Source organism: Lissotriton vulgaris, unplaced genomic scaffold (assembly GCF_964263255.1).
Source record: "Lissotriton vulgaris unplaced genomic scaffold, aLisVul1.2 SCAFFOLD_2673, whole genome shotgun sequence".
NCBI lineage: Eukaryota > Metazoa > Chordata > Amphibia > Caudata > Salamandridae > Lissotriton > Lissotriton vulgaris.
In genome coordinates this window covers 173534-190054 of record NW_028248662.1, presented here as the reverse complement: position 1 = coordinate 190054, position 16521 = coordinate 173534, and the positions used below count along the sequence as shown (strand labels likewise).

General features: G+C 44.6%; 1 protein-coding gene across 1 annotated transcript in view; it reads left to right on the top strand.

Annotated features, from left to right (window-relative positions):
- Positions 1-14955, top strand: part of LOC147663866 (uncharacterized) — a 74408-nt gene extending 59453 nt beyond the window's left edge. The window contains exons 6-7 of the mRNA XM_086950141.1: positions 12994-13015; positions 13278-14955. Of these exons, the coding sequence (XP_086806267.1) occupies positions 12994-13015; positions 13278-13957 (702 nt within the window). The 3' untranslated portion in view covers positions 13958-14955. The remainder of the gene's footprint in view (positions 1-12993; positions 13016-13277) is intronic.
- Positions 14956-16521: the final 1566 nt, after the last annotated feature.

Here is a 16521-nt window from a genome sequence, read left to right as displayed (position 1 = left end):
TGCATTATTGTGTTCTTGTGTAACTAGCTGTGTTCAGAATTAAGTAGCAAGGATTGAGCATTCAGTACTAAGTAAACAAGATGCCGTTTTTCAATAAGTTAAAGCAGATAGGAACTAGGAAAGGGATACTAGAGGAAGAAATTCCTATCCCCCCTAGGGACACTCCTGGAAATTTCATGTATCATAAGCATGGCTTAGATGCCATATTGTATCTAGATTTATGGGCCGATTATACTAAGCATCTAGACGAGAGACACAGATGGCCTGTTACCGGAACATGGGATGCCGAGTGCATCATGAAGGTAGAAGAAGCACTATGGAAAAAGAAAGCCAGACAATCTCAGAAAGACGCCATAGAATTTTGGCGTAAAGAATCACATAAACGTGCTGAAAAAGCACTCCGTAGAGAAGACAGACATAGAGAAGAGTCAGATAAAGCCCGAGAAAACGAATTAGTTACTGAAGGGATCCGAGTAAAATCAGAACAAGTAGATCGCGCACGAAACAATCTTGTAAATGGCATGTATCTTGTGGCCGAGGGTTCGCCTGAAGCCACTTCAGAAATACCGAAAGATCTACCGCCACCATTGGTTCCAACTAAAGTAAATCACAGGACTACTAAGGACATATTTCTGAATTCCTATCTAAACGATGTAGCACCCGCTTACACCAATCCACGTGCCCACGTCCCGCCTACTGACGGTGACGGAGATGGCAACCCGCCTCCAGACCATATCCCGCCATTACCGCAACAAGGTTTCCCCGTCCGACAGCCTGTCGTTCCTCCTCCTCCACCACTTCCCGCACCTAAAATTAATATACCAAATCCGTTTCTACCTGATCCTACTAAAAGACAAGTTCAAGTACACATACAGACTCCACAGAAGGAAAATGCCCAAGCCTCCACCTCAGGAGGTGCAACCGGGGGTTACCAGACCCCGCCAGCAACACACAGATTACACCTTAGGGACATGCAGAACCACCTTACGCCCCAATCACCCCGTCTCGACAGACTCAAAGCACCGCTTTCAGTTTGCAGATATGATCCAGTACCCGGCAAAGACGATAGAATGTTGATAGCTTCACTACGCTTGCGACAAGCTACAGATTACCTAATGTTATTCTCAGGAATGACCGATCACCTAGATAAAATATATCATTTTGTCCAGACTGGGGAAAATCCTGAAAGTATTAAGGAGGCCTTGGCACATCAGAAAGTTGACACTCAAGCATATATATTACGCTTTTTCATAAATTGCTTAATAAGAGAACGAGACAGGCCCGAGACAGAACAGGATGAAATGGAAGCACTAAACAAGTGGGGCCAAAATATATCCGAGGGAAAGCATGATAGACAGAATTGTATATCAAGCATGTATAAGAAAATAAGAAAAGCAGTAATAGACATACACGAAAAAGAAAAAGAAAAAGAGAATGACTCCTCCGAGGAGGAGGAAGGACCTGAAGAACCAGAAAAGACTACAGATACGATAGCGTATGTAGGTAAGGGAACTTACCTTAGGAAAGGCATTCGTCCAGAAAGCAAGAGAGTTTTTCTCTCTGGCATAACAAAACCGAATTCTCCTGAACATCAGTTTCAAGACACTGATAAAATGCTTCGAGAACGAATGGGGTACCATGTACTCAATTCTATGGATGAACAAGAACTAGCACGATCAGCAGTACTATGGGCTGACAATCCTAACATATACAATGATGAAACAGTAGCGCAGACATTCTTGAACCTATCCCCAGACGAGCAGAAATTAGCAGGTACCTATATGATTCAGCACCTCCTCAGGTTATACAGAAATCAACATTCTGATCCAGGTCCCTTACACGATACATTAGAAGCACTACTCATGGATAGATGGAGAGGCCTAAGTACCAAGTTAATACAAATAATTCTAGAACAACGGCACAGATATAACGCTTTCTTAAGCTCCGAATATGTTCCCGCTCCGCCCCCAGAAAGAAAAATTTATCATATGGAGCGTCTTGAAAGACAGAACCCTTTACGAGAAGTACATCCAGTTATGGGTACCGATAATACCTTGAAACGTGTGTATGTACATACACCTCTGACCAAGTTAGAACTATTGGAAATGAAGAAACTAGTACCGTGTCACGATAAAGACCCTGCAGGTTTTCACAGAGAACTTAAAGACATGTTACTAATGGGAGATTATACATATGCAGATATCATGAAAATGTTAAAGGTACTGCTGCCCACCGGCATCTACGAGAAACTGAAGGAAAGAGAATGGGAGGTGGGAGACAAAAAGATAATATGGGCAGAAATAGAAGACGAGGAAAAACTTCGTACCCCAGGGCTAGGCCTTGGGGAGAAAACTAAAGCATTACCAGGTTTGATAGTACAGGTTCTGCCAAGATTACTGACAACTAGAAAGGAAGACTGGGACGCAATTTCAGCCTGTAAACAGAAACACGACGAAGATACTAGTGACTTCTATTCCAGATTCGAGAAATGTTTCATTATTAATAGTGGTCTTAAACCAAGTAGCGAGTAGTACCCGCATCTTTTTGTATCAAAGTTAGTCGAGAATTCCCTGACATCAGTCAAGAACCGTGTATATATGGTTGAGAGTACATGGCAAGCAAATACGCCATCCCAGATGTTACAGATGTTACAATACCATCAGAACAGAATCAGAGAAGAACAGGATCATGAACAGAAACGCATGAAAGACACGAAAATGAAAATGTTAGTGGCCCAGTCGGTTCCAGCCGACGGCCAGAGAAAGGGTACGGCCCAGACAGGAAATGCAGCAGCTCCCGTTAAAGGGACATGCAATTATTGCAAGCAGCCAGGTCACTACGTACATGAAACATAATATAGCAACAGGTAAAACTAAGGAAAGACCGCATCCGCCTAGACAAGACCAGGTCCAGCAACAGACTTCACAGAATATACAGCCCATGCAGAATACACAGCCTATGCATGCTCCACCACATACGAGACAAAACGCAGCGGTATCACAGGCACAGTCACAGCCACAGCCCATTGCCGCGACTCAGCAAGTTTCACAACAGATGTACCAGTATGCCCAATCTGATTACCCCGATTATCCACGATACACATGAAACAGCCTAGAGAGGGAGGATGGCTTGCCTCTTATTGAGATTCCCGTAGATCAAGAGGGTCCTTATGTACACAGTCAAGTATTGGGAAAAGACAGAAAGTTTTTAATTGACACAGGGGCAAGCCGCACAACAATCAGCCATGATGAAGTCCCAGGGGCACCCCTCTCAGGCTCACAGAATGTTTCCCTTGGTTTTTCAGGACAGCCTATTGTAAATGAGGTATCGAAACCTGTCCCTCTGGCTGTGGGTCCATTATCACGTGTTACAGACTTGTTACTTACGAAATCATGTCCAGAAAACTTGTTAGGAATAAAGACATTGAAGGCTCTAGGAGCAGTGATATGTTGTTCTCCGGAAGGAGTTAGACTCTTTTTGCGAGATTTCAAGGGTCACTATGTATTACGAGAGTTTGATGTCAGATTGAAAAATGTACCGGATCACTTGTGGGCACAAGGCCCAACCGATGTAGGCTGCATGCACATTACACCATACCGTGTTACACTGAAGCAAGGTGTTGTTTTACCACGAATCAGACAATACAAGTTACCACCCGATGCTGTAGTGGCTTTACTGGAAATCATTGAAGAGCTCATTGCCCAAGGAGTGGTCGTAGAAACCGACTCCAATATCTGTAATTCCCCTATCATTCCGATTCTTAAACGTACTGATCCCAATGCACCGCCAGTGTATCGGCTGGTGATTGATTTACGAGAACTGAATAAATGCATCGTACCACAGTACCCTGTGGTTCCCGACATCTCTTCCCTATTGACTGCTATTGATTCAGAAGCAACGTTCTTTACTGTAATTGATCTCAAGAACGCCTTCTTCAGTGTGCCTATTGATCCAGAGAGTCAATATCTCTTCGGATTCAGTTTAAATGGACGAAGTTTCAAATTTTCACGCGCACCTCAAGGATTCACAGAAAGCCCCAGCATCTATAGTCAAGCACTGAAAAGACAACTTGATTGTATTCAAATGCCAGTTAACACCGCCTTACTGCAATACGTCGATGATCTGCTGATCACCGCACGAAGTGAGCCCGAATGTGAACAAGCATCATTGACAGTTTTACATTTTCTGGCCGACAAGGGACACAAGGTGTCTCCTTCGAAGCTACAATTCTGTGTTCAGCAAGTTGTGTACTTGGGTCACTTGCTGTCCAAAGTGGGGAGACAGCTCACTCCTGACCGTATCCAGTTAATTGTAAATATGCCACAACCCCAGACACAAAAGGAAGTGCGAGCCTTTATAGGCCTCACCTCGTACTGCAGACAATGGATTCCTCGGTATGCATTTCTAGCTAAACCACTCATTCAGTTGACAACACAGGAGGCAGCGACTTCGACTGTCCTTCCTTGGACTCAGGAACATACACAGGCCTTTGAGGAATTAAAGAAAGCTTTATGCCAAGCACCAGTTTTAGCGACACCATGTTACAGCAAACCTTTTACACTTTTTGTTACAGAACGTGATGGTACAGCATTGTCTGTCCTCACTCAAGACCAAGCAGGTACACATAAGCCTTGCGCTTATTTTTCAAGTACATTGGATTCAGTAGCCCAGGCACTCCCTGCGTGCTTGAAGTCGGTAGCAGCAACAGCACTAGCAATCAGACAGAGCGACTCAATTGTTTTAGGACATCAATTAACAGTACAAGTTCCACATTCTGTAGAGGTTCTTTTAAACAGAACTCAGACCCAACACTTGACTATAGCACGACTGACAGGTTATGAATTGACGCTATTCCAGCCACACATAGAAATCAGACGCTGCAGCATTCTAAACCCCGCAACATTGTTACCTTCGATTATGACAGATCCAGCCCCGCATGATTGTATAGAGATCATTAATGCAGTAACAAAGCCCCGACGAGACTTGACAGATGTTCCATTGACAAATCCAGACCTGACACTTTACGTGGATGGTTCATGTATGAGAACAAGTACAGGAGAATTAGTGGCCGCATATGCAGTGACCACTGAAACTGAAGTTAAAGAAACATATCGTATTGAGACACTGTCCGCTCAAGCGGCAGAGCTTATTGCTCTGACCCGAGCCTGTATACTAGCCAAGAACAGAAATGTTAACATATACACTGATTCCCGTTATGCTTTCGGAGTCGTACACGACTTCGGAGTGTTATGGCAAGAACGAGGTTTCTTGACCTCTCACGGTGCCAAGATCCAACACGGTCCCCTCATTCAAGCACTGTTAGAAGCAATACATCTGCCTTCAGGCATATCCGTCATGAAATGTAAAGCACATACTAAAGTTACAGATTCTGTTTCCCAGGGTAACGACCTGGCAGACCAGACAGCAAAACATACAGCATTGACTCACACCCAGATAACTGACGTGACAAAGACAATAGTACCGACACATTGTATGACAGTCAGGGATCCCACACTAGATGTAATCGATATTCAGACACATGCTACTACAGATGAAATAAAGAAATGGACTGAACTAGGAGGGATCCAGACAGATCAAGGTTGGATGATGAAGGGAAAATCTACATGGTTTCTCCCCGACTCTATGGTTCAAGTCATAATCAATACAGCACATAGTCCAGCACATCTAGGAGAGAAAGCGATGTTAGACAGTTTACAGAATCTCTGATACAACAAACACTTACGAGCAGCAGCAAAACAGAAAGTGCGTACCTGCATGATCTGTTGTCAGTTCAATCCAGGTAAAAGCGTCCCTGTAGAGCAAGGTGGATTTCATCCTCCCGATCACCCTTTTGAAGTCCTCCAGATGGATTATATCCAGATGGACCGTTGTCGAGGATTCAAGTACGTCCTCGTAATTGTTTGTGCATTTTCCCGTTGGACTGAAGCATATCAAGTCCCAGATTACACTGCCCCGACCACTGCCAGGCAGCTGGTTCGAGAATTCTTCCCACGATACGGCTTGCCTCGTGTCGTGTACTCAGATAACGGACAGCCATTCTCATCCGAACTCATGAAACAGGTTTCCCTGCTGCTAGAATATCAGTGGAGATTCCATTGTGTCCGACATCCCGAAGCCGCTGGCCTTGTAGAAAGGCATAACCAGACACTAAAGACCCGCCTTGCTAAAATCTGTAAAGAGAAAGGGGTCGACTGGATAGTCGCCCTGCCAGTTGCATTGTTCTACATGAGAATGGTCGCCCATTCGAGATCAGGACTATCCCCGTATGAAGTGGTCTTTGGCAGACCACCGAATATGTGGGGGACGCCCATACCTAAGAAAATTACCGATGTTGATTGTAATATGCTGACAGATTACCTTGCCTCCTTGATGTCTGCACTCCAATCATGTCGTTCACAGGTTGCCGCAGCCTTTCCCGACAACACTGATGTAAAGCCGCACGATGTCCGTCCCGGTGATACAGTGCTAATTAGGAACTTCGACAGGAAAAGTCTGCTGGAGCCCCGCTGGAAAGAGCCGAAGACCATCCTTCTTACAACGCGGACCGCTATCAAGGTGGAAGGCCGAAAGGGGTGGATCCATACGAGTCATATAAAAAAATGCAATGAACTGATGCCAGAAACTGACTCGTCCACCCCCTCAAAGGACTGCCTCGATACTAAAGACTTTAAAGTTACCAAACAAGAGAAAACTCCCCAAGAGGAGTACCGAATGAAACTTCGATCTAGCAGTCAGACAGTTTAATTGTTTAAGTCCTCCCCTAGGTGAATCGGTTAAATAGTTTCTGACATGTATCCCCTAGATCGAGATAGAGAGAGAAAGAGACAACTCAAGAAACGTACATATTGTAAATCACTGCGCAGTCACTGTATAGTGACGTTATTGATTATGTTTTTTCTAAGTCTTCTGATTATTGTTGCGAGTATATTGCTTCCCATATATTACCCTATCTTCAAGCGTGAACAATCTGCTTACAATGTCACTGCCGAACATTCTTTTAGTGAATTACCTCCCCACGAACTTTCTTACAGACTCGCGCTGCGCAACAACACATTCATTAGTATGTTACACCACTCCCATCAGACTAACAACGCTACAAACTGCTGGATATGTGGCCGACTCCCTCCCTATCAGAAATACAAGGGAGTTCTGCCTCTCTTTCCGTACCCGTTCACTCACAATGGCTCCTGTGGTGCATGGTTTAGAATAATTAATTCCTTAGATCCTGATGTCGCTGTTTTTAAAGGGAGCTGGGTTTGGGGAAACTTGAACTTAGTTCTGCTTAATGTCTGTTACCCTGACAAGAAGGGACTTCCCATTAGAATAGGAACTGATCTAGAAAATGAAGTATATGGATTAGGTAATTATACAATTAACCTTATGATTCTTACTGTCGAATCCGAAGCTGCACCAGTTCTCCCTGCTATGTCAGTATTACCAGTCACTGGTGATTTATGTGTCAGTAAGAAGGGTTCAGTACACTTAGGTCATAGTAAATGTACTACTGTGGTCGAATTTAGTGATCAAGGCAAATCTTCCTTTAGAGCTACCCGTCATTCCTACTTTGTTTGTGGCCATACCGCATACATACGCTTACCTCCAGATTGGGATGGTACCTGTTACATTGCATTCCTTCTGCCACCTGTTTTTCTAGCCCCTCCTGATTATCACAGAAATACAAATCTAGTAAAGAATAGACTCCGAAGAGATCTCCCGATTGTCGACTATACTGAAACGGCATGGGAGCAATACACAGATTTCAATAAAGGATTCTTTTTCTTCACAGGCCTCGTCCAAAATAGTAAACTAATACGCAGATTAACTAGAACACTTGAAGCAGTAGTGAATGAAACTGCCTCCGCCCTAGGTAACTTAACAGAGGAGCAGTCCGCCATGCGGGTTGTTGTTCTTCAGAATCGTCTTGTTATTGACGTCATCTTGGCAGATAGAGGCGGAGCTTGTAAGGTCATCGGGTCAAGTTGCTGTGTTTTCATTCCAGAAAACGCGCCAACGGTATACCAAGCTATTACACGTCTTCATAAAATTGCAAGTCAGATACATCAGAATCCAGGCACCTGGACTTGGTCCGGTTGGTTCTGGACAACGTTAACCGCTTGGGGATGGAAGATCCTATCCTTCCTTGGCATTGCCCTTGTCATAGTATTCAGTTGCTGCCTGTGCCTACAGTGTGGGCCAGCGATATGTGGACTGTGTGCCACATCGTGCATTGAACATTCCAGTTTTCTCTCAAAACGTGAAAGGAAGAAAGAAGAACAAATGATGTTACAAGAACAGACTGATCGATTCATGAGGATCGATATATCATGAAGGGTCCGTAGGGAACAAGGAGGGAATGAGGAAATATAAATTTTATGGTCAAGTAATGTTCCCTAACGTGTACCCCACCGTCTCCATGTACCAGCTTAAAGTGCATGTAACTTCCCTCCTGTGCCAGCTATGAAGACGCAAATACATTTGCGTCCAACGTTAATATGTCCTCTTTCAGACCCACCCTGAATGGGTTGAATACTCCGTTTCTAAGTATGCTATGCCAACGTCTTTTTGTGGTGTACTTTACACGTTTTTCAGCTCTGGCGAAGTAGGCCCTGAATTCTGCCATCGAGCCTTTTTCCTGCCTTCTGACTCTGAAAGCCTCAGCCCAGGCTGCCTCTGTACCCGTGACCTCTGCCTTACTCCCTGCGCGGCTCACGGCGCTTAGCTCAGCCTGCTGCCTGCCAAGACTGTATTCAACCTTCGAATTATCTGTTCCGCTCCTCGAAAATGCATTCCTGCCTACTAGTTTAAGTAAACATTCCCCCAGCTGCAGAGCAAAGGGCCCGGCCTCACTTTCTCCGTGCAAGTAATTCATAGCCTCTGTTACCATGGTAGGCCCATGGCCCTCGCATCTCATGTAGACACTTAGGCGCTTATACACGCACTCACAGTCAGTATAGAATAGCTTCTGCCCCAGAGACCTTTTCCGTTTAGATAATATGGTTCCCAAACATCAGATATCAGATATGATAGAAGTACGAGTTGATCTGACATGCCAGACTTCTGTCTCTTTCCGTCAGTGTAAATGTCAAGTCCCCTGCACCCTCCAGTTCCACGTCAATCACACGTCATGCAGCTGCGCGCGCATCCAGGCCTCAGATTTCTGCTGACATTACAAGATTCTGCTTTGTTGCCACCCACTCGTGACACCTACCTGTGACGTTTCTAGCACACACCTCTATGTTCACGCCTAATTCACGCCTTCTAATTACGTATCACTACCACGTGTGTGCTCTTATCTTGTTTCTCTCAGCTGTTACGCCTACTGTATTGGTTTCTACTGTACGATTTAAGTATATAAGCTATGTATTGTCAATAAAATATTGCTCTATCCCTTCCTACACCCCAGTGGTGGTAGGAACATGATATCCGGTTCAAGAACCATTCCTTTTTAAGGAATAAAACCCCTAAGAACTCTAACACCACGGACTCTGCCTCTTTCTTTCCGATTGAGTTATTATTGATTAATTACTTACCTGCATAGAAATTAGGACGGTAAATCAAATATTTACCACAGATGTACGTTGTGTGTAGTGGAATCATGTGGTAAGTTGTGCGGTGAAATTATGTGGATAGAAAGTATGTGGTATTTAGTGTATAGGAATTATGTAGGGTGGGACTGTGTTATAGAGAGTAATTATGTGGTATGATAGTCTTGTGTTGTGGACTGGTAACCTCAGGTTTAGTCTTCCTCGTTTCCATAGAAGCTCAACTATGAACTCAGTGAGACAAAAAAAAGGAATAAATGAGGAGCACTTGTGGACCTAGTCAGAGGTATGAGCAGGACCACTGGAATTATGCAACTGTTTGGCTGCACCGACTTTCGCACAATTATACATTTTCCGCATTAGCCTTATAATCTATTGTCTGCTCCCTAATCTGCAGATTTGAACACAAAAAATCTTGTTTCTAGCTCAAACAGCTCAAATGTTACCAAAAATGCAGCAACAAGTGTTAGAGCGTGTTGGAAGGCCCTTTGCATACCTAGAATGGTCACCTGTTACTTATTGCTAAATGTGGGTATTAAATTGGCACTAATGGTGGGCAAGCCACTCTTGCCTCTTTCTGTACCTCTGTTGCCTCTGTCTTCACTTCTCTTGCTTCTTCTGCACCCCTCTTGCTTCTTTTAGTACCTCTGTTGCTTCTTTCTGCACTTCTATTGCCTCTTTCTATACCTCTGTTGCCTCTTTCTGCACTTCTCTTGCCTCTTTCTGTACCCCTCTTGCTTCTTTCTGCACCTCTGTTGCTTCTTTCTGCACCCTATTGCCTCTTTCTGCACCTCTCTTTCTTCTTTCTGCACCCTACTTGCCTCTTTCGGCACCTCTGTTGCTTTTTTCTGCAGATCTCTTGTCTCTTTCTGTACCTCTCTTGCCTCTTTCTGCACCCCTGTTCCTTCTTTCTGCACCTTTCGTGCCTGTTTCTGCACCTCTCATGCCTCTTTCTGTATCTCTGTTGCTTTTTTCTGCACTTCTCTTGCTCTTTCTGCACCCTTCGTGCCTCTTTCTGTATCCCTCTTGCCTCTTTGTGCACCTCTCCTACCTTTTTCTGTGCTCCTCTTGTCACTTTTTGCACCTCTGTTGGTTCTTTCTGCACTGCTCTTGCTTCTTTCTGCACCTTTTTTGCAAATGTCAGCCTCCCTCATGCCTTTTTCTCCACCCTTCTTTGCTATTTCTCCGCCTCTCTTGCTTCTTTCTGTACTTCTCTTTCTTCTTTCTTCACTGCTCTTGCTTCTTTCTGCACCTCTCTGGCATATTTCCTTACCCCTCTTACCTCTTTCTGCACCCCGTTCCCTCTTTCTGTTCCTTTCTTGCCTGTTTCTGCGCCTCGCTTGCCTCTTGCTGCACCTCTTTGGCTTCTTTCTGCACTTCTCTTGCTTCTTTCTGCACCCCTTTTCCCTCTTTCTGTACCCCATTTGCTTCATTCTGCACCTCTCCTGCCTCTTTCTGCTCCCTTCTTGCCTCTTTCTGCATTTCTGTTGGTTCTTTTGCGCTGCTCTTGCTTCTTTCTACACCTCTCTTGCACATTTCTGCACCCACTTGCCTTCTTCTGCACTTGTCGTTTCAACTTTCTGCAGCTCTCATGCCTCTGTCTGCACACCTGTTCCCTCTTTCAGCACCTTTTTCCTGTTTCCGCAACTTTTTTGCCTCTTTCTGCACTTCTCTTACCTCCTTCTGTACCTCTGTTGCTTCTTTCTGCACTCGTCTTCCCTCTTTCTGCACCTCTCTTGGTTCTTTCTGCACCCTTCTTCCCTTTCTTGTGTCTCTCTTGCCTCTTTCTGCAGATCTCTTGTCATTTTCTGCACCTCTTTCTGTACCTCACTTGCCTCTTTCTGCACTTTTCTTGCTTCTTTTTACACCTTTGTTGTTTTTCAGCAATTCTTTTGCCTCTTTCTGCACTTCTCTTGCTTGTTTCTGCACCTCTCTTGCGTCTTTCTGCATCTCCGTTGCCTCTTTCTGCACCTCACTTGCTTCTTTCTGAACCCCTCTTGCCTCTTTCTGTACCCTTCTTTCCTCTTTCTACACCTTTCCTGCCTGCTTCTGCACCTCTCTCGTCTCTTTCTGTACCTCTGTTGCTTTTTTCTGAACTTCTCTTGCCTCTTTCTGCACCCTTTGCGCCTCTTTCAGCACCTCTGGTGCATCTTTCTGCACTTCTCTTCCTTCTTTCTGCACCCCTGCTGCCTCTTTTTGTGCCCCTCTTGCCTCTTTTTGCTCCTCTGTTGGTTCTTTCTGCACTGCTCTTGCTTCTTTCTGCACCTCTGTTGTCTCTTTCTGCACCTCATTTGCTTTTTTCAGCAATTCTCCTGCTTCTTTCTGCACTTCCCTTGTTGTCTTCTGCACCTCTCTTGCGTCTTTCTTCACCTCTGTTGCCTCTTTCTGTACCTCATTTGCTTCTTTCTGCATCCCTCTTGCCTCTTTCTGCACCCCTTGGACCTCTTTTTGCACTCCTGTTCCCTCTTTTTGTAACTTTCCTGCCTGTTTCTGCACCTCTCTTGCCTTTTTTTGTACCTCTGTTGCTTCTTTCTGCACTTCTCTTGCTCTTTCTGCACCCTTCGCGCCGCTAGTAAGCTTATTCAAAAGTGTAAAAGTACTCACAAGTGTACATTACCTTTGTGAATTAGGCTGTATATCTCTGACTCCAGTTGGGGCAGACTCAGGAGTTTTATGGAGTGATATTAAAAAAGCACAAGCATAGTCAAACACTGAAATGAGCATGTGGCTTTGTTTAGAAGGGGTTGGTTGATTTGCAATGGGAGTTTGACAGCACAAGTGGGTTGGGCTTGGTTTGTCTGAGTGGTTTGTTCTGTCTGCACGTTAGAGGGCAGTAATGTTTTGCTCTAGGTGGCCTATTTGGGTGTCTCATTGTGCTTGCATGTCACAAGGTGGGAAAGGCTTCCTCTGGGTGGCCTGTTCGATTGGCTTGTTCTGCAGTTCTGCACCTTAGGTGGCGGCAGTGGTTCTCTCTGGGTGGCTCGTTCAGTCTGCATGTTATAAGGAGGCACAGGCTCTCCCTGGGAGGTTCATTCGGTAGGTCTGCATGTTACAAGGTGGCAATGGTTCTCTCGGGGTGGCTCGTTCTTCCTACACATTACAAGGTGGCAGTGGTCCTCTCTCGGCACCTATGTAGGTGCTTAGTTCTGCAGGTCTGCACATGTTACGAGATGTCAATAGCTCTCTCTGGATGGCTTCTCTGACTGGCTTCCTGTCGCTCCACGTTACAAAGTGGTAGTGGCTCTCTAGCTGATCTGTCTCAGTGGTTCCTTCTGCAAGTCTGCACATGTGAGAAAGTGGTGATGGTTCACTCCTATTAGCCTGTCTGGGTAGTTTGTTCTGTCTGCACCTGTTAGGCTCATTCTGTAGCTTTCGTGGGTGGCTTCATTGAGAGCTGAACTCTTACCCATTTCCCTGCTTTTTTTCACAGTCTATGTCTGCCTGCAGACAAAGTATTGTCCTCTCTCCAGCTCCATGCTGTTATTGTCTCAACATAAAGAATGCCTAATGTCTTCACTGCTTACCCTTACAACTCTTTAATCAGTCAGTCAGTCGTGATTCTACCACCTGGTACCCATGGTCCAGCCACAAAGTGCTTGGTTGTGTATACAGAGCTTGCGCTCTTACTGCCTTTCGATACACTCCTGCTGTGGAAATGATTGATGCACCATTTCCCTTCTAGAAAGCTAACATTCGTTTATTTCAATATTACAGGAAATGGATCGATGAAGAGCAACATGAGTACCTCTTTTCAATATCATGAAAAACCTGCAATTTTCAAATCTGTGGCACAAAAGAGGAAAGTAAACATGGTCCAGAACATTTCTGAGAGAAGACATTCCAATAGCCAGATGCCACCAGCGAGTACTCAAGAACAAGGAGGAGAGAAAAGTGCAGATTGGCCAAGAGCTTGCAGTGCTCTGCAGAAGTCGACACCCTACGAGTGGAGATTAGACAAGAGCTGTGAGAGTACAGTGAAAAACAACAGTGTTCTCTGTGAATCAACCACACCGCAAAGTAGCAAACCATGCACACATGCTGACAGTGGGCAAACCAGCCCGAAGAGCTGCTATGTACAATATCATCAAGAACACAGCTTAAAAGGAAGATATGCATGTACTGAATGTGGTAAAAGCTTTGGAGCAATGTCAAATTTGCTCATACATAGGAGAATACATACAGGGGAGAGACCTTATCATTGTACCGTGTGTGGAAAAAGCTTCAATCAAATAGGAGCTTTCCATAGGCACCAAAAAATGCACACAGGAGAAAGACTGCATCGGTGCACTGTATGTGGAAAAGGATTCAACCGAAAGGACTACCTGCAGGTCCACAAGAAAATACACCCAAACATGGTAGACGATTGTGAGTTCCATCTAGTGGAAATTATGTAAATACCAAAGTGTGGACCATGAGCGAATTAGGGAGCACATGGAGTTGTTATCGTCGTTTTACCAATGCATAAAAAAGAGAGTTATAAGAGACATCCACATAGAATTAAAGACAACTACACATATATGGCTCAGAAGAAGAAATTATATTGCAACTGATTGTCAAGTCTTCCCCACAAATAGTGAGAGGAATAACGATGGCCAGTGATGATTGCAGCATCTGGTCTAAACTGTGAAGTGTATAAATCGTTCTAGATGTGTTGTGGCACATTACGTTGATTTTGTAACCAAACTTAGAAATTGAGTCTATGAAAGGGACTAGGTATGGACCCCATAAAGAAGCTAAGTGTTAACAATAATCTGGATTTAGTTTGAGAGAATAGTAACAACCCTTGTCTCTTGATGAAGGTCCTGACCTGGTATACAAACAAAAGAAGCTGAGTGTAGAGTTGCCATCCCAAGACTACAGTGTGTGTTAGATGTACATTACCAGAAAAACGTCAGAGAAATGAGAGGAAGGAGGTGGGTGGAATGTTATAGGTACACCTAAAAAACAAGAAAGCAGATATACATCACTTCCTTTACAAAAACACAGTGAGTATAGGTCCATCATCGTAGGTTTGGAAACAGGCTTTTACTCATCAAAGAGCGAAATGCGCAGTCAATTTTACAGTATTGCGTAAAAAGAACAGGCAGTGTGCCACACTTCTTAAAAACCTGGAAAAGACGTATACTTGACTCCGTCCTTGGAGGTTATGGCTCTTTTATTCCAGTATCAAACAAAGTACCAGATATCTTTTAACCCACTAGTGCAATCCATCTCCACGCAATAGCTAGATCTCACTCTTAGCATGGGGATTAAGGGGTCTGCCGGCAGCTGTTCTACTCATCAGGTGACCACTTGGCAGAGGACAAAGCCCGCAGATGTGGTCCAGGAACTAAGTGATGCCTCAAAGAGGATGTGAGAGTAAAAAAAGAATTGTTTGTGAAGTAGTACTGATGTAGCAGGGAACATACCACGGGCAGTGTATGAAGCAGTGCAGATTATGTGACCTCAAGTTGTCTTTGGGAAGAGAGGCTCTGTGCACAAAACCTTGAATACATTTGTAATCTCCAAAAACCTTAACATTTAATCCAATATTGCTGCAAAAATGACCGAACAGACTATATAGTAATTATTCCCTGTCCGTCAGCTCTTTACAGACCTGCAATGGCCCCCTCCTCTTAAAGAGATCCAGTTCAGAGCCCATGATGGAAATTAGGATAGCTTACCAGGAGGCACTGCTGTTTTAGAGAAGGTAACAAGGCACCATTGGTGAAACCTGGGACCGATTGAAGAACCAGAAATCTGGAGTCCATCAATACTGAGGCAAAGATATTGTTGGTCTGCGCTTGTAATCACTCCCATGTCCAAGCAAATGGAGGGCTGTCCATGCAGGCAGCATTTCATCTTTCTGGGCCTTCGACTGCCCTGATCATGTCCTCCATTTTGGCCCGGCTCTATAAGTCGAGCCTTGTCTGGTTTTGTTGTTTCTTGTGGTGGATGTAAAGCGGTGAGTTTAGTGTGTATATTTTTTATCTTCACTGCCACCCATCAGTCATGGAATTCGCCAGGGTTCACACCGGTCACCATTGATATTTAGTTTTAACATCAGTTCATTAAAGGATCTGTTTAGATACCAAATGCCTAAATTCCATTCATAGATTAACAAACTCATTTGCAGATCAAGTGCCCTTAGGATAACCTTCTGTTAGAAAATGCATTTCTAAGTTTAACAGGGAACCCTTAACCCTTGGGAGGCCATAACCACATCTTGGTTCTCGCACCTCATTTCAAAGGGTGGTAGAATTGCTATTCTTCTTCTGTGGGGACTCGTCCAGCTCCACCTTTCGAATCTCTTTGCTTGCAGTCCTTCCGCCCCAGAATAGGCAGATCAACAGGGTCTGAAGATGCACTTTCTGTCGAGTGGCTCTCCTGCCAGTTGTGTATGTGCAAGCTATGATGGTCATGAATAAGAAATATGGGTAAGTGTCCCCCTGTGCTAAGAGGAAACTGCTGCAGTGTCGGGCTGTTTGTTAATTGTTTTACAGAAATCACTCCCCATTTTTATGTAAAACAAAATAAAAAATTCTGATGGATACTTTTAGCTGCAGATTCTTCGCCTCTGGAACCCATCCAAGCCCCATCTGGAGACTTCTTCCAGCAATGCTCCTGGGCATCAGTAGGTGGCGCAGTATGGCATTGCGGCGACTCTATACTGCCCTAAAACTGACAGAGAGAAACAGCATATATGTGCCACTCCCGTGCATAGACGTTAGTTCCTTGCATTCTGCACCCTTTGGCACGGATCTGAAGCTCCACTCCAGTCTTCCTGCAGTCACAATGAGCAAGGGAACAAAGTCCCCACTGAACACCTAGATTACAGCAAGCAGATGTCTGACATGGACCTGCACAAGCTGCGTCTGTGGAGCTTGGGCTCTGATCAATTAATCAATCAATCAGGCGTTTGTTAAGCACTACTACTCACCCGTACGGGTCTCAAGGCGCTGGAGGTAAGGGTGTGCAG